The 22,811-nt window shown below is 41.7% G+C and overlaps 1 protein-coding gene across 5 annotated transcripts in view; it reads right to left on the bottom strand.

The window, feature by feature from the left end:
• ANKS6 (ankyrin repeat and sterile alpha motif domain containing 6) overlaps nt 1-22,811 on the bottom strand; it is a 242,328-nt gene that overhangs the window by 17,895 nt on the left and 201,622 nt on the right. For all 5 annotated transcript variants that reach the window (XM_083188370.1, XM_083188372.1, XM_083188369.1 and 2 more), the window contains 2 exons: nt 22,466-22,582; nt 15,284-15,380 (listed from right to left, as the gene is read on the bottom strand). In XM_083188370.1, coding sequence (XP_083044496.1) covers nt 15,284-15,380; nt 22,466-22,582 — 214 coding nt within the window. Of the gene's footprint in view, nt 1-15,283; nt 15,381-22,465; nt 22,583-22,811 lie in introns of those variants that run through there.

Raw genomic sequence — 22,811 nt, 5'->3', positions numbered from 1 at the left:
TAACTGACTCTCCACAGAAACAATATCACCGGCGGGGCTGAGTTGGGCCAGCCCCCTTAAAAGGGTGCTGCTGGCCAATCAGCCTCCGCCGTGAGATCCGGCCCTCACCCTGTTTTACTTAATCCCCGCTGTCGGGGCGCGCGCCGCCCGGCGTCCCCTGGTTGCCTGGCAACCGCCGGGTGACGCGGCCGGACTTTCATTGCAGTCCCCCGGCTGGGCGGAAGTGACGCGCCGCAGCCGGGCGGACGTCGCGTCCTTCCCCCGAGACTCGCCGGGCGGAAGTGCCTGGACCGCCCTTCTAAGGGCGCCGGGACGCTGCTGCGGCGGCACCGCAGCAGCGCGCTTGTCAGCGCTGCTGACACCCGGTCCACGTATATCCGCACGTCACGCATCCAGTACACTTAACGCACCCCAACTTGGGGGTTCCCAAGAATGTACCTGGCTTATATTTGTCAAAGTTTGTTATATCAGTGTGAACCAACAGGTCCCGCAAATTGCGGCCTCGCGAGTCGCTGGTAACAAGTTTTTTATTATGCAATCCCGGTAAGTCTGTATCCGCAGACACAATAGGCCAGTACTTGGAGACAGCTTGTTTAGCCATATTTCTACAAGTATTGTAGCGATTAGGCCAAAACATTCTGTTAGACTTGTTTTTAGATTTTCTTTTCAAAGTTTTACTGCGGGGAATCGCCAATACACGTTGTTTAGTGAGTAATAATTCATTGTAATCATACCCCGTGTCAACAAATTTGGCTATCATGGTGTTTAACTGTACCTCCAGATCGTCAGGATCGCTACAAATTCTACGTACCCGTAGCAACTGGGAGTATGGTAAACCCTTGGTTACTGTGGGCGGATGGAAGCTAGTCAGACTTAAAAGCATATTGCGATCAGTGGGTTTCACAAACAGTGATGTATGTAATTTACCTTCACTTAAAGTGATACGTAAATCTAAAAAGTCAATGGTAGAATCTGAAATAGTACAGGTCAGTAACAGGACTCATGCTTTCATTCTGTGCTTGTATTATCTCCAGTAAAGACGCTGATGACCCCTGCCACAATAAAAGCATGTCATCTATATAGCGCGCATAATAAAATATGTTGGCACGAATATTAGGGTCAGCTATAAAAATATATCGTGCTCTACCGCCATCATGAAGGCATTGGCGTACGATGGGGCCACTGAGGACCCCATCGCACAGCCAGATACCTGTAGGTAAAAATTACCCTAATAAAAGAAGTAATTTTTGGTCAACACCATTTCTAATAACTGGCAAAAAAATTCTACATTGGGACTTTTATAGTAAGGACTCGTAGAGATCAGTCTGCCTGTAGCATCGATCCCCTGTTCATGTCGAATACAGGTATACAGTGAACTCACATCGATGCTGCATAACAGACAATTGTCTGGAATATTGCTAAGTTTGTTTAAAGCTATCAGCAACGATGTGGTATCCTGTAAACTGTATACCGAATGCTGCACCATGGGTTGAAGGAAAACATCCAAATATGCTGACACTGTTTGAAAGATGGACCCCCTTGCAGAAATTATCGGTCTGCCAGACGGGCAAGCTAAATCTTTGTGCACTTTGGGTAAAGTGTAAAGCAACGGCTTTTTGGGAAAGTCACAAGTAAGAATTTTCAACACACTAGCGGGTATCACCCCAGAAGTGAAAGCAGACTTAAGATATTGATCCAATTCAAGCTTAAAGCTACGAGTTGGGTCAGTTTCCAAACGTCGGTACGTAGTACTATCACCCAACTGCCGTTCGATTTCCGCAACATTTTGTACCACAATCGAACCGCCCTTATCGGCGGCCCAAATTACAATGACCTCTTGGTTCCAGAAAGGACATTGTAATTCGGGCCGCCGATAAGGGCGGTTCGATTGTGGTACAAAATGTTGCGGATTATTGAGCGAAAATTGAACGGCAGTTGGGTGATAGTGCTACGTACCGACGTTTGGAAACTGACCCAACTCGTAGCTTTAAGCTTGAATTGGATCAGTATCTTAAGTCTGCTTTCACTTCTGGGGTGATACCGCATGTGTGTTGAAAATTCTTACTTGGGACTTTCCCAAAAAGCCGTTGCTTTACACTTTACCCAAAGTGCACAAAGATTTAGATGGCCCGCCTGGCAGACCGATAATTTCTGCCAGGGGGTCCATTTTTCAAACAGACAATTGTCTGTTATGCAGCATCGATGTGAGTTCACTGTATACCTGTATTCCACATGAACAGGGGATCGCTGCTACACGCAGACTGATCTCTACGAGTCCTTACTATAAAGGTCCCAATGTAGAATTTTTTTTTCCAGTTATTAGAAATGGTGTTGACCAAGAATAACTTCTTTTATGATGGTAATTTTTACCTATAGGTATCTGGCTGTGCGATGGGATCCTCAGTGGCCCCATCGTACGCCAATGCCTTCAAGATGGCGGTAGAGGGTACTTGTGTATTTTGGCGGCGCCCATCGCATACCATAAGGCATGCGATGGTATGCGATGCGATATTGTACAATGTCATACAATTTTAAAATTGTATGACATTGTATATGGCATACAATGCGATGTGATGCGATGTGATGCGATTAAACATTGTATAAGCACCCTAATGGGTGCTTATACAATGTTAAATGCACCCCCACGCCACCCCCACTATAAACGTGAACCCAAAGCGTGGCGAGCGCAGCGAGCCCGCGAGGTGCGGCGGTACGCGTCCTCCGACCTTTTCATACCCCCAATATCCACGTCGGCGTGGAGTTGAGAATAGAAAGTGTGGCGAGCGGACGCGGATACCTCTGAAGCCCGTGAAGGGACGCGGATACCTGTGAAGGTATCCGCGTCCCCTCGCGGGGCTCGCCACACTTTCTCTTTTTTTCATATTAAATTTTATTGAGATTTTCAAATAAAAGACAGGGATTATTCATAAACAAAGCTGCACATAATGCCACACTTTCTATTCTCAACTCCACGCTGACGTGAATAGTGGTTATGTGAAAAGGTCGGAGGACGCGTACCGCCGCCCCTTGCGGGCTCGCTGCGCTCGCCACGCTTCGGGTTCATGTTTATAGTGGGGGGGGGGTGGCGTGGGGGTGCATTTAACATTGTAAGCACCCATTTGGGTACTTAAAAGCACCCTTTAGTGTGCTTATCCAATGTTTCATTGCATAGGGGGCAAAAATCGCGTCACATCGCATGCCATCGGGTGCATGGCATGAGATGCGATAAAAACATTGCGCGATGGACATCGGGGGCGCCGCCAAAATACACAAGTACCCGGTAAAGCATGATATTTTTTTAGCTGACCCTAATATTCGTGCCAACGTATTTTATTATGCGCGCTATATAGATTACATGCTGTTATTGTGGCAGGGGTCATCTGCGTCTTTACTGGAGATAATACAAGCACAGAATGAAAGCATGAGTCCTGTTACTTACCTGTACTATTTCAGATTCTACCATTGACTTTTTAGATGTACGTATCACTTTAAGTGAAGGTAAATTACATACATCACGGTTTGTGAAACCCACTGATCGCAATATGCTTTTAAGTCCGACTAGCTTCCATCCGCCCACAGTAACCAAGGGTTTACCATACTCCCAGTTGCTACGGGTACGTAGAATTTGTAGCGATCCTGACGATCTGGCTTTACAGTTAAACACCATGATAGCCAAATTTGTTGACAGGGGGTATGATTACAATGAATTATTACTCACTAAACAACGTGTATTGGCGATTCCCCGCAGTAAAACTTTGAAAAAAAAAAAACTAAAAACAAGTCTAACAGAATGTTTTGGCCTAATCGCTACAATACTTGTAGAAATATGGCTAAACAAGCTGTCTCCAAGTACTGGCCTATTGTGTCTGCGGATACAGACTTACCGGGATTGCATAATAAAAAACTTGTTACCAGCGACTCGCGAGGCCGCAATTTGCGGGACCTGTTGGTTCACACTGATATAACAAACTTTGACAAATATAAGCCAGGTACATTCTTGGGAACCCCCAAGTTGGGGTGCGTTAAGTGTACTGGATGCGTGACGTGCGGATATATGTGGACCGGGGACCAAATAAAAAATCCGTCCAATAATAAGATCTTTAAAATAAACTACAGGCTTACATGTACGTCTCAGTTTGTTATATATGTGTTGGTCTGCCCCTGTGGCAAATTCTATGTCGGCAAGACCAATTGCCAATTTAAGGTCAGAATGGCCCAACACAGGGTTGCCATTAGAACAGCAGTCCTGAAAGGTAATAGTGATCAGCCAGTCGCCTGGCATTATGCACAGATGGGTCATTCACCTACAGCATTAAAACACATCATGTGCCTCCTCTGGCTAGAGGGGTAATAGATCTAAAATGTTATTACAAAAAGAATGAAGGTGGATCTTTATACTAAACACGCTAAGTCCATATGGTTTAAATGAGACACTTGGCTTAAACTGCTTCTTTTAAAACATGTGGTAGTTATCCCTGTATTGATATGTATATTTAGGCTTACAATATTATGCCATGCATTTGTTTTACAGTATATGCCGTTCCTTGATCTGTTCTGTCTGATTCTCACAGCATTGTTATGTAACTATGGTGACGGGCGCACTGGGGGTGATGTCATTGACTTGTGCCGCAGTGGCCACGCTGCTGCACAGCACGTTCTGATGCCGGGGGCTGGTTCATAGGAGCACATAAATGGTGAGTGTTGATTTTCATGTATTGTTGCCCTGATGAAAATGTTCCGACATTGAAACGTTGGCAGACACTGGCATGTGTATGTGTCTTTATTTCTGAGTGCCATTACACACACACACACACTGGCAAAGTGGTCCGGCACTCCTCTTCAGAACAACTGCTCCTGTGCCCTTACCAAAAAGGTTAAATAATAGCAAAGTAATGTGGCACTAGGAGTCTGGTTTAAAAAATGTATTTTCAAACGTGTCACAAGGTCAATGTTTATGGGGTGAACATACCCCATTTTCAAGGTGTGATAACGTTATCACACCACCTTGAAAAAAAGGGGTATGTTCACCCCCGAAATGTCGGCCTTTTTGACACGTTTTGAAAATACATTTTTTTAAACCAGACTTTAATACATACATACATACATACATACATATACACACATACACATATACCCTCCTCAGGTGTACATATCACACAACAGGGCAGCCTGGCTGCTGATCCCACTGGTCCTGTGCCCTGTTGTGTGATATGTACAACTGAGGAAGGTCCTTGAAAGGACCGAAACGTTGTAAATCTCTGATGCCTGAATAAAAAACTGCTTTGATGTAAGCCCTGGTGAGTGCCTCTTCAAAAATTGTATATAATTGGATTACCCTTTCTGTGAAGGAATCGGGTTATCTAGGGTGACACCCTGGTAATTTGTATATATATATATATATATACACCCCAATAGTGTTATACAGCGCCCATAGACAATTTAATTGATACAATAATTTCAGTCTCTCCGCTTATAATAAAATATTGTCAACCAAAATTTCTTAAAAATAACACATTTATTATAAAAAACATAAAAATTAGATGCTCTTTGGAAAAGAAGTGTTCTCTTGAAATTAGAATCACAAGTACCCGACGCGTTTCGTCTCAATGAGAGACTTCATCAGGGGTTTGACATATATAAAGGATCTTCAAAGGATTAAAGATGTTAAATTTGCAAAGAATATAGAATGATTTAGTCCCACTGGATGTTCTAAAAAGTATAATGACTGTTATTAATATTTAGTTGAAGATTTTTTGAAGATTTTTAAGGTCTTATTTTAATTTTATAAAGGTGTACCGTTAGTGAGCAATATAAGTGGTCTCGCTTATTAGGGAGCATTCATACTTCTAGTGGTTCCTAGAGCAGATGGCACAAGCTCAATAGGATAGGAGTGGCCAGTAATGGCAAAGAAATCCTTAATTTCTGACCTCCTATGGATGGTCACTTATTTTTAAGTTTCAGATTTTTTTAGGGGTGCAATTGTCGGTGGCATTTTTTTTTTTTTTTTTTAGAAAATCCAGCCTTCAGAGAAAAAGGATGTAATCACTCTTCTAGTATTTAAAAGAACTCCTTAGTGCAGCCAGAGCATGTGAACTCTCCAATGTCCAAAGGGCAAGACCCCTAAAAAAATCTGAAACTTAAAAATCAAATAAGTGACCATCCATAGGAGGTCAGAAATTAAGGATTTCTTTGCCATTACTGGCCACTCCTATCCTATTGAGCTTGTGCCATCTGCTCTAGGAACCACTAGAAGTATGAATGCTCCCTAATAAGCGAGACCACTTATATTGCTCACTAACGGTACAACTTTATAAAATTAAAATAAGACCTTAAAAATCTTCAAAAAATCTTCAACTAAAGATTAATAACAGTCATTATACTTTTTAGAACATCCAGTGGGACTAAATCATTCTATATTCTTTGCAAATTTAACATCTTTAATCCTTTGAAGATCCTTTATATATGTCAAACCCCTGATGAAGTCTCTCATTGAGACGAAACGCGTCGGGTACTTGTGATTCTAATTTCAAGAGAACACTTCTTTTCCAAAGAGCATCTAATTTTTATGTTTTTTATAATAAATGTGTTATTTTTAAGAAATTTTGGTTGACAATATTTTATTATAAGCGGAGAGACTGAAATTATTGTATCAATTAAATTGTCTATGGGCGCTGTATAACACTATTGGGGTGTGTATTGGACTGAGGATCCCTCTAGTAGGGGGTCTAGTGTTAGTAGCGACCTATTTTACTTAGCGCAAATATCTAGTGATATTGTATTGTTATATATATATATATATATATATATCTATCTATATAAATATCTATCTATCTATCTATATGAATATCTATCTATCTATCGAAAAAATATACCCAGCGCAAATAAGTCCAATAGTCCTTTATAACAGGTCCACTAGAAGTCCCAATGTGTGCTGCTCCAGCAGGGGATCCAACCACGAATCCCAGAATTTGCTTGTAAATGGAAAAAAGAACAGATAGAGCGCAGTCTCAGCAAGATGAATAAAACCAAATTTTACTTATAATAACTGATGTAACATTAGGGTTATAGTAAAAGCTCTCCAAAGTAGGTCATATCACCGGCACAGCGGGGTAGTACGGATGTTATATCCACTCGCAGGATGATCAGCCCAGCGGGGTTCGTCCACCTGCCGCCGCCGACACAGGATTTCTAACTCAGGGGGTGACAAAGTACGTGTTGGTGACGAAACGCGTTGGGCGTGGCTACACCTCTGCTGACGTTTGGACGTCCCTTTGGTCCGTTACGAGAATTTCTGGTCCTGTGTCGGCAGGTGGACGTACCCCGCTGGGCTGATCATCCTGCGAGTGGCTATCGCATCCGTACTACAACGCTTTGCCGGTGATATAACCTACTTTGGAGAGCTTTTACTTTATCCCTAATGTACGTCAGTTATTATAAGTAAAATTTGGTTTTATTCATCTTGCTGACTGTGCACTCTATCTGTTCTTTTTTCATATATATATATATATATATATATATATATATATATATATATATATATATATATACACACACACACACACACACACACACACACATATATATATATATATATATATATATATACACACACACACATACACACATATATATATATATATACACACACACACACATACATATATATATATATATATATATATATATATATATATATATATATATATATATATATATACACACACACACACATACATACATATATATATATATGTGTCTGAAGCACTTGGATCTGGGACATCACAGTGTGGTAAGCACCCCAACCTCAATAAAATGGAATTGCAGGCCTTGAAGGATTTATCTGGGTACACTGACATTACTATCAGACCTGCCGACAAAGGCGGTGCAATTGTGGTCCAGAACTTGTCGGACTACAGGGACGAACTATTGGGCCTGCTGAGTGTCACTGATGTATATCAGAGGTTGGATCATGATCCTACTACAGAGTTTAGTAAGAAACTCAATGACAGATTAGCTAGAGCGGTCGGTGACGGACTTATCACTGACGCATTGAGGTCAGCTTTAATCAATGAGAATCCGGTAACTCCGATACTCTATTCTTTACCCAAAATCCATAAGTCCTTGATAAGGCCGCCCTATAATATCTGCACGTAATGGGTTATTCCAGCGTGTCTCCACTTACTTGGATACGATCCTCCAACCTTGTATTGTACAACATCCTAGACATTTAGTAACAAGCTTAACAATGTATCCTCTATACCTGATAACATCTTGCTGTGTAGCCTTGACATAGCTAGTCTCTAAACGGTTATACCTAACCACGATGGACTAGAGGCAGTGCGGAGACTTGTTACCGGTAATCCGGCTTACACCGTTCCTGATATTGATTTGATAATTGACCTTCTTGAACTGGTGCTTACATGTAACTTTTTTATTTTTGACGGGGTATTTTACCTCCAGGCGTTTGGCTGTGCGATGGGGTCCAATGTGGCCCCATCGTACGGCAACGCCTATATGTACATGATTGAGGACAACCTAATGCTGCCCAACCCACTGTTTGCTCAACATGCAGTTTTTGTGGACGGGTCCTCGTGAAACCATTGAAAGATTTATTTCTGACCATAACAAAACGAACCATCCAGTCCAGTTCACACAAAGCATCAGCTAGGAAACGGTCAATTATCTTGATGTTAAGGTTAGCATCTGTGATGCCAGATTATGCACCGAACTATTCCGTAAACACGGATCGGAACACAGCCTTGCACGCCTCCAGCTTCCATCCGCCTAAGTTGAAATTTTCGTTACCCTATTCTCAATTCCTCAGGGCGATAAGGATATGCTCAGATAGAACAATTGCCATTGAACATATCGATAGGATGATACAGGATTTCTTTTTAAGGGGCTATGATAACAAGCAGCTCCAGTTGGCTAAAAACAAAGCACTCAGGTGTCAACGTGAGGACACGCTAAGTCCCGTTTATAAGAGTAATAATTCTGACACCCGTTTTCCATGGGTCAATCACTACAGTACGGCCAGCAGCACTATACGTGCGATTTCGAATGACCTTTGGCCCATTGTAAAAACAGACCCTGAACTACAGTTAAATGACAGAAGGCTGATGCCTTGTTACAGAAGAGGTAAGAACTTGAGGGATTGGGTTATGAAGACCGACATTAGTGGACTTAGGGCTTCACAATCTGTACAGACGACTTTTCTACAAAGACGACCTGGGTGCTATCATTGCCTTAATTGTGCGGTGTGTAGGGCACTCATGAACGGGAGTGACTTCCCACATCCCCTGACTGGCAGACAGATTCCTATCTGACATCTGGTCACTTGTACCACTAGATATATAGTGTACCTTATAATGTGTCCATGTGGAAAGGGCTATGTCGGGAAAACCGACCGCACATTGTGGGAGAGGATTGCTGGACATAAATCCACATTGCGGGCTGCTTTGCTTAGAGGACATAGTGAAAAGCCCGTGCCAACTATGATATATCATCATAGACCATGAGCCTGCCAATAGACGAGGAGGTGACAGATCTCTGCGTTCACTGCAGAAAGAGGCTAGATGGATCCATAGCCTCGGAACCCTCGCCCCCAGAGGGCTTAATGAATCAGCAGGGTTACACTGTTTCCTGTAGGTTTTCCTTCTTTATGCATCCTTTTCTCATTGTGCTTTATCTCTCCTACTCCAACATTCTTTTTTTTCCCCACGCACACACTGACAGACATTTAGTGTGTATTACATAGCATGTGTTCTAGATTGGCTGCGCACGCAGTACAGCAGTGTTTTGTGCATCTTATTTTGTTATATATATATATATATATATATATATATATATATATATATATATATATATTTTGACACACATATTGTGAATGTGAACAGTTGTACTTTTAATTATGTTTCACTTTAACTGTATTGTTTCATATATTTGTATTTTTATTATTGTGTATAGACGGTGTCCGGGCAACGGGAGCAGGATGATGGTCATCAGTGGGCGCGTCATTCAGGACCGGAGCCGACGGGGCGACCTCACGTGGTGTGGTGTTCCTGATATAGTTATGTGTATTATTGTGTGTTTTCTATCCTGATGACGAAGTATTAAACTTCGAAAACGTTTGATCAAGCAAAACCTTGCTTCAATTGTCTTCGTTGTGAGACTCCGGGTGCTGCTGTTTATCTGCACATATATATATACACATATATATATTATATACAATGTTACACTATATTATATTTCATTAATTCTATATATATATATATATATATATATATATATATATATATATATATATATATATATATATACACATATATATACATATATATGTGTATATATATATATATATATACATATATATATATACATATATATACATATATATGTATATATATATATATGTAGGACGTAGGGGCGTGGCCTGGCGTCGGTCTGAACTCCGTGTTGGAGAGAGTGGTGAGAGCACTTGTATCCAGTCATCCTGCTATTCTGCTGCTTGTCAGCTTTGATTTATGCTGTTTATCACCCGCGGTTGTGCCTAACCGTTCATTGCGGTACGTGATGCTATTTTGAAGTGTACCTGTCGGATATTTTATTGTGCTGAAAAATAAAAAAAGATAAAGCACTATTTGGAGCGCTCCTCTTTTCTTCTCTTAAAAAATCCACTACCTGAGAATCCAGGTGCCCGCAAGGGTAATTTGAGGAAGCTGCCGGTCTCATATGACCTGAAGTGCTGTGATATTCTGTGTGGAAGAAGCCAGTTTCATTCCTGCTATAAAAAGAACAAGGACTTGCGCGCTAATTGGACTTTTCTTTTGAGATATATATATATATATATATATATATTACACATACATACACACACACACATACATACATACATACATTCCGGGTAGGCCAATCCGCCCCTGCATGTGTACACAGCTTAAGGATGAAGTTCTGAATAAATACTCTTATTCTTGTAAAGAAAGTGGGGCAGAAGTCCAACTTGGAGCAAATAGAATAAAACAAAAAAATATATCTGTGGCCAAATGTAATCGCTTCCGAGATAGGAGGCCGTGCAGGATTTTTTTTAAAGAGGCAGTCATTTATAAGGCATGGTTTTTCCTTGTAAATAATTGCCCATTTAATAAAAACCTGGGAGTTTGGCTGGCATCCCACAGGGCCACCAAACACAGGGGCCACTGATATAGTAGGTGGGGTTAATACTGTACGACACAGAGAATGTTGGACTTCTATAGTGTCCTCCACCAATCTTCACCATTCACATAAGAATTATTGTTAGCATTCCATACTCACACTCAATTGTAATGAGCTCAGTATGTAAGTGGATAAGTGCATCCTGTAGTCAGAAATCACTACAGTGTTAGAAGTCTTAGGACCTCCAGAAGCCTCTTCGAAACAGAACTAGGCACTGGAGTGGAGTCCAGCGATCAGGTCTGAATAACCTTAACAGTGCTAGAGAGTTTGTTTTCCAGTAATATATATAAAAAAAAAAAAAGACAAATTTTAATCGCAGTATGGCCTTGCGCATGTGTACTGCGAGCTGTACGCATGCTTAGTCCATCAATAATCGCCTGGCCTGCAAATTCGCAGCCCTTGATCAGGTTTCAATAACCCCCACTATCTGATACACCGCTAGCAAGGCAGGATATTCAGAGGCTGTCAATGTTGGGAACCGCATCTGATTAAAGAAAGAGCCGCTTGTGGCTCAAGAGCTACAGGTTGGCCACCGCTGGCCCATGTGATAATCTACAAACGGACACCAAAAAAATATATTAAAAATTCACGATGGCCTTCTCATGTGTCGACCTTTTGTCTATGTCAATGTATTGACTGCCGACCCTTTATACCATAACCCCCTAAATGATAATAAATAACATTGCAGAAACTACAACTAAATTAACAATACTCTAGAATAAGCCCTTATAATCATCACGGCACAGAGTCGATTTCAGACATCATTATTATGGTCGGTGTTCAATTAGTAATTTGCCGCAGATAATTGATATGCCAGGGGCTAGCTAATTCGCTCCAAGATCTGGCACTTATCTGTGATTTGGTTTGCCTGTCTCAGACAGGCTAATCCAAATCTGCAATGTGCCATTTTTTTCCTGGCATTAAGTACTGCAAAAGGTCCACAATTATGGCAGTATGATTTTCGTGCAAGATAACTGAATATGGGTGATTTAAAAAAAAAAAAAAAAATTGTGAAAACCCACTGTATTCAATTAGATATTATTGTGCATAATTAAATAGCCAGAGAATGAATAATTCTACTTGTATAAAAAAAAAAATCCTTTTTCAAACACAGCCTGTGATATGGCAGTTACGAGCGGATTGGTTGGTGGTTTATCTCCATTTTATTACTTTTCTAGATTAGAACAGCTAGCCTTATATGAGATAAAAACGCACCAGATCGTATTCTCACAGACAGGTCGACCCCATATAATCAACATGCATTAGGTCAACACAGTTTAGTGTTCCTTCTAGGAACCAAACGGGGCAGGGCGCTGGAGGGGCGGACCGGGCTGCCGCATCACTGAAGGGGGCGTGCCCGGCCGTAACTATGTCCCCGAGCTGCCGGGAAAGAGTCGTGCACCGCAATCTATGGCGGCGTCGGGCTTCACCGGTGCACTCCGAAGGGCAGGCAGCTGGCTGTTTTAGCGGGTCGCTGCTAGAGGGGCAGGGCGCATTCTGCCCTTTAAAAATCGGGCAGCCTAGCGGGAACACTAACAGTTTAAAGGTTGTTACAAAAGGTCAACTTTATTTAAAAAAAAAAAATATTCAAAATCTTCATGTGGACTACTATTGGGAATAGTAACATGTGCCAAGTGTAGCGAGGCACCTTGCCCAAAGCATGGCCAATGCAGGGGTACACTAATTGGTGTCACGTGCGTTTAAAAGTGTCAACCTTTTTATGGGTCCCTATCTTCATATCCACCTTTTGGACATGCCAACCTTATGACTCCATCGACCTATTAACAGTTGATCTAAGTAGGGTTGGCCCAATAATCCTTATTTGTAACAGACAACTAACTATTGCTTCAACAGGAACTTTAGGCAGTCAGTTAGCTTTCATACAACACTGCTTTGCACAATGTTCTTATAACAGACCGTCTAATTTAGTATATCTGTAATAACACAAGGTAAATCTAGTTTAAACTTCCCTACCACTAATGTTTCCACTGCAGTACTTCCAGAGCTGGATGTATGTAGATCTTCTGGGTTTATAAGCAAGATATCAGTTTGGGCCCCCTCCTTCAACTGCAAGCAATTTCACACACACACACAGCTCAACCCATAGCCGCATATATATACACTGCCCAATGGCCACAAACTGCTGAGCACATAATAAGTGAGAAAGTGTGTGTCTTGTCTGCCTGTCCTTTTAACATGGCCAGAATTCTGTACCTAGCTCCACCATATCCGGCATGAAGCTGCATTTTGAACAGGATTAACTTTCTGCCTAGTTTAAACTTTGTCAGGACCACACACTGTCACATTCTTCTACAGAATATACTATGCTTACCAAACTATAGGCCCCCATCCACTAGGGCAAGGTATTGCAAGTGGTACTCCACCAACCCACCCAGCAGCTGACTGTTTGATGTATGCGGTCCTTTTGCATACAATGCATCATATGTAATCCTAGCCAGGGCTACGAACTGCGACAAATATTCACGAAAGCCCAAAGGATCTGCGACTGCAATACGAGGTGCATAGGAACGCTCCTTATAAAGCAATCACATGAAAATGAAATGCAATGTGTCCCTTTTCAAGTGACCTCTTTCAGCAATGCATCGGAATCATGAAAAAAGTGGCCATAATGCACGAGTAGATGGTCGCCTTTACCCTTTAAAACTGGGACATTCATGAATTACAAACATTCTTTGTCTGTCTTAATTAAAGCCTACCTGTATAATTCATGAGCGTTGCAGTTTAAAGGGATTGCCTATAATACCCGTATCACACCAGCCTAAATTCCCAGGTTGGGCCCGGGAACAAACCCCAGACTAGCGCTGGGGTGTAAGGTTCCCGGGATTTCAACCCTGCTATGAAGCAGGGTTGTTCCAGAGTTCAACCGGGGTCCTGGCCGGTGTGAAAGGGGTACTCACCTGGGTTGCCGGTCCTCGGTGCATGCTGTCAGGTCGGGGATCCACACAGGTGGCGGGTGCAGATGACAGGACAGGCGGTGTATGTAGATGACGCAGCTCTCCGACGCCCTCACTGCAGCCGGTGAGCTGCTTCATCTGAGCCCGCCATCTGACCTGTCATCCCCGTCCGCCGCCTGTGTGGATACCTGGCCTGCACCGAAGACCAGCAACCCGGGGTGAGTACTCTCCACCTCCTGCCCGCCTCCGCCGTCATCTCGCCTCCTGCCCGCACCAGAAACCGCAGGGACTTTTTTTGGGTGTGAAAGATGCCAACCCGTGAATGCCCCGGCATGATCCCTAAGCATTATTCCCGGGTGGGTCCCCGCATTTTCTGGTGTCTTTATTATAAAGACTGTCACACATGCATAATATACACAATCACACTTATACACAATATACAATATACATAATATGCACTCATGCATTATATACTTTATATAATATACACATACTGTAATACTCTCATACATAATATACATACTGTACCGCTCTCATGCATAATATACAGTGGGGATCTAAAGTTTGGGCACCCCAGGCAAAAAGTAATTTCAATGTGCAAAAAGAAGCCAAGGAAAGATGGAAAAACCTCCAAAAGGCATCAAATTACAATTAGAAATTCTTATTACATGTCAAAAAAAGGTTGATTTTATTTCCATCATTTACACTTTTAAAATAACAGAAAACAAAATTGGCATCTGCAAAAGTTTGGGTACCCTGCAGAGTTAATACCTTGTACTGTACCAATCACAAGTGACATTCTCTCCAATACGGAGAAAGGTATGCCACTAAAACGAAGTGGTAGTGCAGCTTTAACACTGATATTTATACATATGTTTCCTAGATCTATTTGAACCAGTTGTCTTGCTTTACCCACATGTCTTCAACCTGTGGCCCTCCAGATGTTGTAGAACTACATGTCCCAGCATGCCCTGACAGTTTTGGCATGCTCTCATAGGAAAAAATGTGGCAATGCATGTTGGAACATGTAGTTTCACAACATCTGGAGGGCCACAGGTTGAAGACCCATGCTTTACACCATAATGCTGGCCCTGCTCATTTAAACATTGAGCTACACTATTTACTTAATCTTACTGTAGTAATAAGTCTGTACTTACATTGATGCGCTCCTGTAGGCTGAGTATTACTAGCACTACTCTCAAATGAAGAATGAAAGTTGTGTATGGTTTCTTGTAGAATTTGTCTCTCGCGACCCTAAACAAAGAAATAATGAATGATATGATTTACAGCAGAACTTTCAAATTGGTGAACTATCCAACTACTGTTCATATAAACATCACACAGAGGGACAACTGTTCATATAAACATCACACAGAGGGACAAGGGGCCTAATTCAGCATTGATTGCTAATTAGAGAACACGCAATGTACTGTGAGCAGAAAGTCACTACCCCAACAGAAAAATAAAAAGTCCCTTGCAAAATCGTTAATGCATTGCTAATCCCCGCGCATTTAGAGATCCATTCGCACTTCCCGGAAAGAAACTTTGCCTTCTGAGCAAATGTGAGTAGATCTGAGGCTTCCGCTAATATGCAACTGAGATGGGCTGGAAGTGGTCATCGCTGATGTCAGAAACCCTTCCCAAAAACATCTGGGCACACCTAAGTGTTTTGGACGCCATATTTCCACCCAGAAATGCAGGCTTCCTGTCTGCCAAACTGTGAATACTTTGCAATTACTGAAACATATTAATCCATGTCTGTAATATTGTTTTACGTGCTACCGCACTAATAATCAAGAGCAATTTAGAACAACCGCACGCCACTCTCTGACCCCCTGGAACAATGCCCACTTATCATTCAAAGGGACAAAATTAACCAAATACTAGTAGCCAGACCCTTCTTATGAAGGGACAGCTCCAGAAACAGAAATATGAATCGGCTACTGAAGAGTGGCAGCGAAGGCAGGAGGCGGATGAGATCATACCCACTTGGAATTGTCTATTGGGTGAAAAAGAAGCTTTGTGGAATATGTTGAGGAACATCTCCTGATACTGAACTGCCGGCAGTAATCGATAGAATAAGTGCCCTAGATAAGTCTTTACAGGATTGGGACAACCCGGATCCAACCACTCATTCCTGTACATAGGCCCTTATTCAGATCTGATCACAGTGCTAATTTGTTCTCAAAATGGGCAAAACCATGTGCACTGCAGATGGGGCAGATGTAACATGTGCAGAGAGTTAAATTTGGGTGGGGTGTGTTGAAACTGAAATCTAAATTGCAGTATAAAAATAATGCAGCCAGTATTTTACCCTGCAGAGAAACAAAATAACTCACACAAATCTAACCATACATGTTACATCTGCCCCACATGGTTTTGCCCATTGTGAGAATACATTTGTACTGCGATCAGATCTGAATAAGGGCCATACTTCCTAGTGTTTCAATTGAGGTCTTAAAGAGGAGTAATGAATCGATATTGCACATTTTGCTAGTGGATCAGAACGCAGAAGCTACTGTGGTCCAGGGTTTTGTCCCAATCATCCTCCGAGAAAACGAATGACTCTACTTACATAATATTTTGCTTCCATATAAGCAAAATTGCATTTCCTGAATGTAGGTAATATCTCACTAGCCCTAGAGAGTATTGTATTGGAGATCTGGAATCTTCATCCATTAATGATTTTATACTAAGCATCCCTTCTCTTTCAAAAGCTATGTACACACACACTTCGTTTTGCTTTAGATTCGATGTTAGATTCAATTTTCTATTAGATCTGGCATTAGATCTTCCCATTCAATTTGGCATTAGTTCTGTACTTTTGCATTAGATATCGAATTCGATTTACATTCATGGTACAGCACGGATGGTGTAATGGTTAGAATTACTGCCAATCAGCACTGAGGTCATGGGTTCGATCCCCACCATGGCCCTAACTGTGCGGAGATTGTATATTCTCCCTGTGTTTGCGTAGGTTTACTCCGGGTACTCTGGTTTCCTCCCACAATCCAAAAATATACTGGTAGGTCAATTGGCTTCCAACAAAAAATTAACCCTAGAATGTCTGTGTGTGTGTTTGTATATGTGGTAGGGAACATAGCTTGTAAGCTCCACTGGGGCAGGGACTGATGTGAATGTTCAAATATTCTCTGTAAAGCGCTGTGGAATATGTGTGCACTATATAAGAAACTGTAAATAAATAAATAAATAAATAAATAAAAGGTACATTGTACACATTCGATTTACTGGATCGAATTTGATATTTCCTTGGCTGCAGTCTATTTTTCTTTTTGATTTTGAGAAAACAGGAGCGTGCATCGAATCGAATGCAGATCGAAAGGGTCTTAAAAACCATTCGATGTGGATTCGATTTTGCTAAATCGAATCGAAAACAGGGGAAAAAAAAATAAAAATCGAAGCGTGTGTACAAAGCTTAACATTATAAAAGGGTTTGCAGCATGCCCTTGTAGAAATTCCGTATTGTTCAAAAAGGGTACAAAGAAGGTTTTATGAGCATTGAGATTTTGTCTTAATATATGCTAGTTTCTTTGTGGCCCACAAGAGGGGGTTATCCATAAGGTCCTCGGCAATCTCAGCATCTTGAAGGTGTAAAAAACTAATTAAGTTGCAGTCCTTTCTACTGAAGTATTAGCATATATTTCCCTACTTTGTAGCAAGTCTCTTAAAAACAAAAAGGAGAATCGCTGCATCGATTTAGGATTGTACATGTGTAAAATGTATTCCTACACCTGTTTTAGGTTGTTGTAGTTTTAAGAGGCTGATGTGTGGTCGTTTGGAGCCCCAAAATAATTGTAAAGATTAAGAATTCAATAATTGGAGATCTTTCTGGGAACAATACTTAAGTAGGGTCAAGAAGCGAGCTGGAAAGATCGTGGCAGACAAACTCCACCCTGGCCATAGCTTGTTTGATTTTCTCCCATCAGATAGACGCTTCAGGTCCATTCCTGCCAAGTCGTCAAGAACCACAAAAAGCTTCTTCCCGATAGCTATTCAGCTATTGAACAATGTACTCTAACATACTGCTAATCTAAACACCTAACTGCTCTATCTAACCTTGCAAATCCTAACATGTGAATTGTCTTTTGTATGCGCAACTAATGCAAATGTATGTATGTCCTGTTATCCCTCTTGTACCATGCTTGAAGCTGCACTGTATCCACAAAAAATGCCTAGTATACGAGAGTATACATGGCCAATAAAGTGATTTTGATTAGCAGAGGCAGTGTTTGCAGTAAATATAAAAGGCGTGGGAAAGTAGCCATTTTGATCAAACTAGCTTTCCCATGTAAGGCAGCTGAAGAGGTCTCCACCCCACTAATTCCTTTGCAATCTCTAACACTGCTTTAGAAAAATGATGGGTATATAGTTACAAAATCCTCTTGGGTAAGCGGATACCTAGATAAGTAAAAGATCCCTTTGCCCACAGTAATGGTAATTGACTCCCCGACCTAGGGATAGTTAGGCATGGGTGTAAAAGTAAACCCTCAGATTTAGACATGTTTATCATATAACTAGATATTTCCTCGTATTCCTCAAGCTTATCCAATATTAACGGGAGCGATATTTCTGGTTGGCTATGTACAGCAGGACCTAGTCTGCGAATGCGGAGAGTTTCAACTTATACACACCAACCGATATACCCCTAAAAGCTGGCCAATCTTGCAAGATTCTAAATAAGGTATCAATACACAAGTTAAATAATAAAGAGGTGAGGGGCATCCCTGTCATGTACCCTATGCATTTGTAAAGGGTCAAAAGTTGTGTATAAAAAGAACGTATCAAATTTGTAAATTTGGTATCAAACTCCTGTCTCTCCAAAATTGAAAATAGGTGTGGCCAAGCCACTGTATCAAGTGCTTTATTTGTATCAAGAATTAACATCATCACCCCAGGATAGTTTTCCTTAGATCCTGCTATTACCCCTGCTTTTGCCATTCCCGAACTGAATGTCTGCCTCAAATCCTGATTGGTGAGATGTCAGCAATTACGACATAGTTAGTTGCAATCTGTTAGTCATAATTTTACCCAATATCTTAAAATCCGAATTTAAGAGGGAGATTGGGTGATATGATTCGGCCAACAAAGGATCTCTTTTAGGTTTAGGAATAAGGGAAGTGTTGGCATCCACAAATGAAGGAAAGTTTGGTGTATCTTTAAGAATCCTATTGAATAACTAACAAAGTCGGGGTTAATACGGCCTTAAGCATTTTATAATAGATAGGAGAAAACCCATCCGTGTCGGGAGATTTGTGAGAGAGCAGGACTAGTTCGGGGGGTGCACTCAGACTCATAAACCTTGTGTACTATGAAACCACAATCCTTTGTGGTATGCGATTGAATAGCGCAAGTTGACTGGTAGTGCAAGCTATATGAATATATCCAGGACAGTCTGGGAGAAAAGTTAATAACAAAGCTGTTGCAGAGACACCCAGGAACAGCAGACAGGCTCCAATGTTTCCAGAGGCTCCACCTCACCTGTACCTCCAACTCAGTGAGGAGAAACCCCGGATTCCCTTCTAGCATAACATATCCAGTGGCAATGCAGGACAGTCCACAATAGGAATCACCATTGTGCCAAACAACTAGGGGTAAAAAAGTGGGTTTATATGTAAGAGTGTTGTGTATAAGCTTCGCAACCAATAGCCGCCACTCACTGCCTTCCTCTTGTAGCTGCGCTGGGATCTCCGACCCCCATGGACCCTCATAGTCTTCACTCATTTGGCATGTGTTGGCCAGGCACCGATTAGGTCACTCCACTGCAGGCTCCAGTAGAGAAGCAGGACCTGAAAGATGTCAGAGTGTAGGCCCCACTCTTCGGAGTGTACTTCCTGGCAGTTTGGTAAGTCTACTCACTAATTATGTGCACTGGGAATGTGGACTGTGAAAAGAGCAAGGAGATGACGATTGGCCCACTAAAAAATAATACTCCTCATGCTGCTAGTGCCACCTTAGTGTTTTATGTAGAAGATGCCTGTCGCGTTTTATCCGACTGCACCTTAAGTGAATAGTGCTGGAGGAACTAGAGAAAGAGCTCTGTACACCACCCTGAGCTCCAGGATACTGATGGGTAGTCAGGTCTCCTGAGCCATCAACTGACCCTGAAATGTCTGACCACTGTCAAGTCAGAAGACTTGCGTCGACATTGAGCAGTACCTAAGTCCTGAATCTAACATTGTTTGCATTTTGAGGCACAGATAGGACTTTTTCTACATAGCTAGAGTTTCCAATTGAAGAGGATTAGAGTTAGAAAGTGTACACCAGAGAACTTAAGATAAAAGGGGTAGGTGGACACCCGACAGTGAATTAACAATGTGCAAATTCTGGACTGTAAGGCCTGAATTTTGTCTGTGGCAAGGAATACCTGCCAGACACTGGAATCCAGTAAGGCCTATAAGTGTACTTTCCTGAGAAAGTGTTAACCCGAGTCTGCAGAAGAACCACCATCAGACGAATGTGATCCCAGAGTGGGCCAGGAGAAAGTCATCCACATAAGGCAGGATTCCTACAAGCCTGTCAGGGCCGTGGAAAGTCCAAATGGCAATGCCCAAAACTGGAAGTGATCCTCCTTCAAACCTGATGACTCAATGATGAATAATTGTAAGCTTGCAGCAGGGACATCTAACCCCCAAAACTGTCTGTTACCCAGTTTGTTTTATCACGGTCTACTATTGTAAAGCGCAACAGAATCTGCTGCGCTATATAAGAAACTGTAAATAAATAAAATAAATAACTGCTAGAAATATGTAAATATAAGAATGCCATGAAAACCCCCTGGTTCCAGGGTCAGAATGATGGAGCAAAGAGACTCCATGCTAAATTTGGGATGCACAAGTGCACAAGCTGTACAGTGTCTGAACCAGGAAGAGGTTGGAATAGAAAACTGTAGTTCTTTGAGACGGGGAATTGGGATGATGGCCATGGAGTCCAGAAGGGAACGAATGGACTCCTTGGGAACTTTTCCTGGATCTGCTGGAAAGTCAGTTGGAAAGATACCTTGCTAGAGGATGCTTTAAAAAGGTTATGGTGTAGACTTGGGAAACTACACTTCTGACCCAGGGATTCATCATGGTCACCATCCACACATCAGAGAAAAGCATACCCAACTCACTTTAATGAGGGGAATTGATTCCCATAAAGGTATCTTTATCGATACAAAGAATCTCACAGCAGGAAAGAGAGATGTGCCGAAGAAGGGAATTCAACAGTCACTCTCTTCTTACACTTAAATAACAGGGCTTTTGAATAAGAGGTCTGCTCGAAATCCTAATTCAAAAGCTGATTTAATTAGTGCCTCTACATCCCCATTTGATAGTGATTACACTGGAACAGAGGAAGACTCAACATCTGAAATTACTGAGACATTAGCTTCATGTTTTAAGGAAATCTCTGAATCAGTCAAAACTAGACAAGAGTGGAGCCCAGGGCTAAGGGAGTGGCTAACAGGAAGAGCCTGTCTACCAATCTGGCCTGTATCCAAAGATAAATGCCCACCACTGCTGTGGACCTAAAGCTGCCCCGATGTTCTAGTGATGATGAACAAAGATCCCACTGGCCATGACTATTTGGCTCCCTGCAAGCAGGCAGTCAATCTACCTCCCTCAGTGAGCTGCAGTGAGGGCACCTTGCAGGAAAAAAGTACAAAAGTGAAAGATAGAAATTAATAAATAGACAGCCAATACAAAGCAGCCCATCAAAAAAGCGACCGCTCTTTGCAGGCACCAGACTAAAAACTGTATGTGGCTGGAGGACCTAGACTTCTTGGAAAGAGATCTTAACTATTTGATACCCAGACTCCAGCTCTATTTATTTATTTATTTGCAGTTTCTTATATAGCGCAGCAGATTCCGTTGCGCTTTACAATAGTAGACAGTGATAAAACAAACTGGGTAACAGACAGACTTGGAGGTAGGCGGGCCCTGCTGCCAGCTTACAATCTATAGGGATATAGGGGGGAAACACAAGGACAGGCACCAGTAATAGCATAGCAGTCCCAACAAGTTACAAGTCCAGAAGGGAAGCTATATAATACATAAGTGCCTCAGATGGTTATGCGTGTAGAACTTAAATATGATAGGCTTGCCTGAAGAGGTGAGTTTTCAGGGAACGCTTGAAAGTTTGGAGGCTATCCTACAGTTTTTACAGAGTGTATCCCTGTATCCCCTATGGAAATAATAAGAAAATATAATATAGTCTGGTGCAGATAGTACCTGTTCATTAAAGTTGCTAACCACGCTAACAAAAAGCAAATTGCACAAAAAACTAAATTATCCTGTTTGACTTATTTTGACAATATCCACGCGTCTTCAAATACCCACCTTTCCTGCATTGAGTTCAGAAATTGCTGCCAAAATCTGCTGCCTAGATCCATGTGTCTTTATTCCCAACTCCTTCAAATCACCATCAGTTAGGGTGAGAAAAGCCTCCATGTCAACCTTGAAAGACAATAAAACAATAGAACTGTTTCTATCACAATAGCATCCCTTATTACCAATGGTTAGTAAATTAGGTGTTCTGTTACTGTATATTGAAATTAATCTGTTTGATATCTTAATTTGAGTTCCTTTTTTTTTTAGATTGCCTGCCAAAGTTGGCTTTATTAAATCTCAAAATTGACAGAAAATCACAGAAAACCCCAAAATCAAAGATTAGTGGGGGAAATTT

This window comes from Crinia signifera, chromosome 5, assembly GCF_055691185.1.
Source record: "Crinia signifera chromosome 5, ASM5569118v1, whole genome shotgun sequence".
Taxonomy (NCBI): Eukaryota; Metazoa; Chordata; class Amphibia; order Anura; family Myobatrachidae; genus Crinia; species Crinia signifera.
This window is presented reverse-complemented; position numbering and strand designations above follow the sequence as displayed.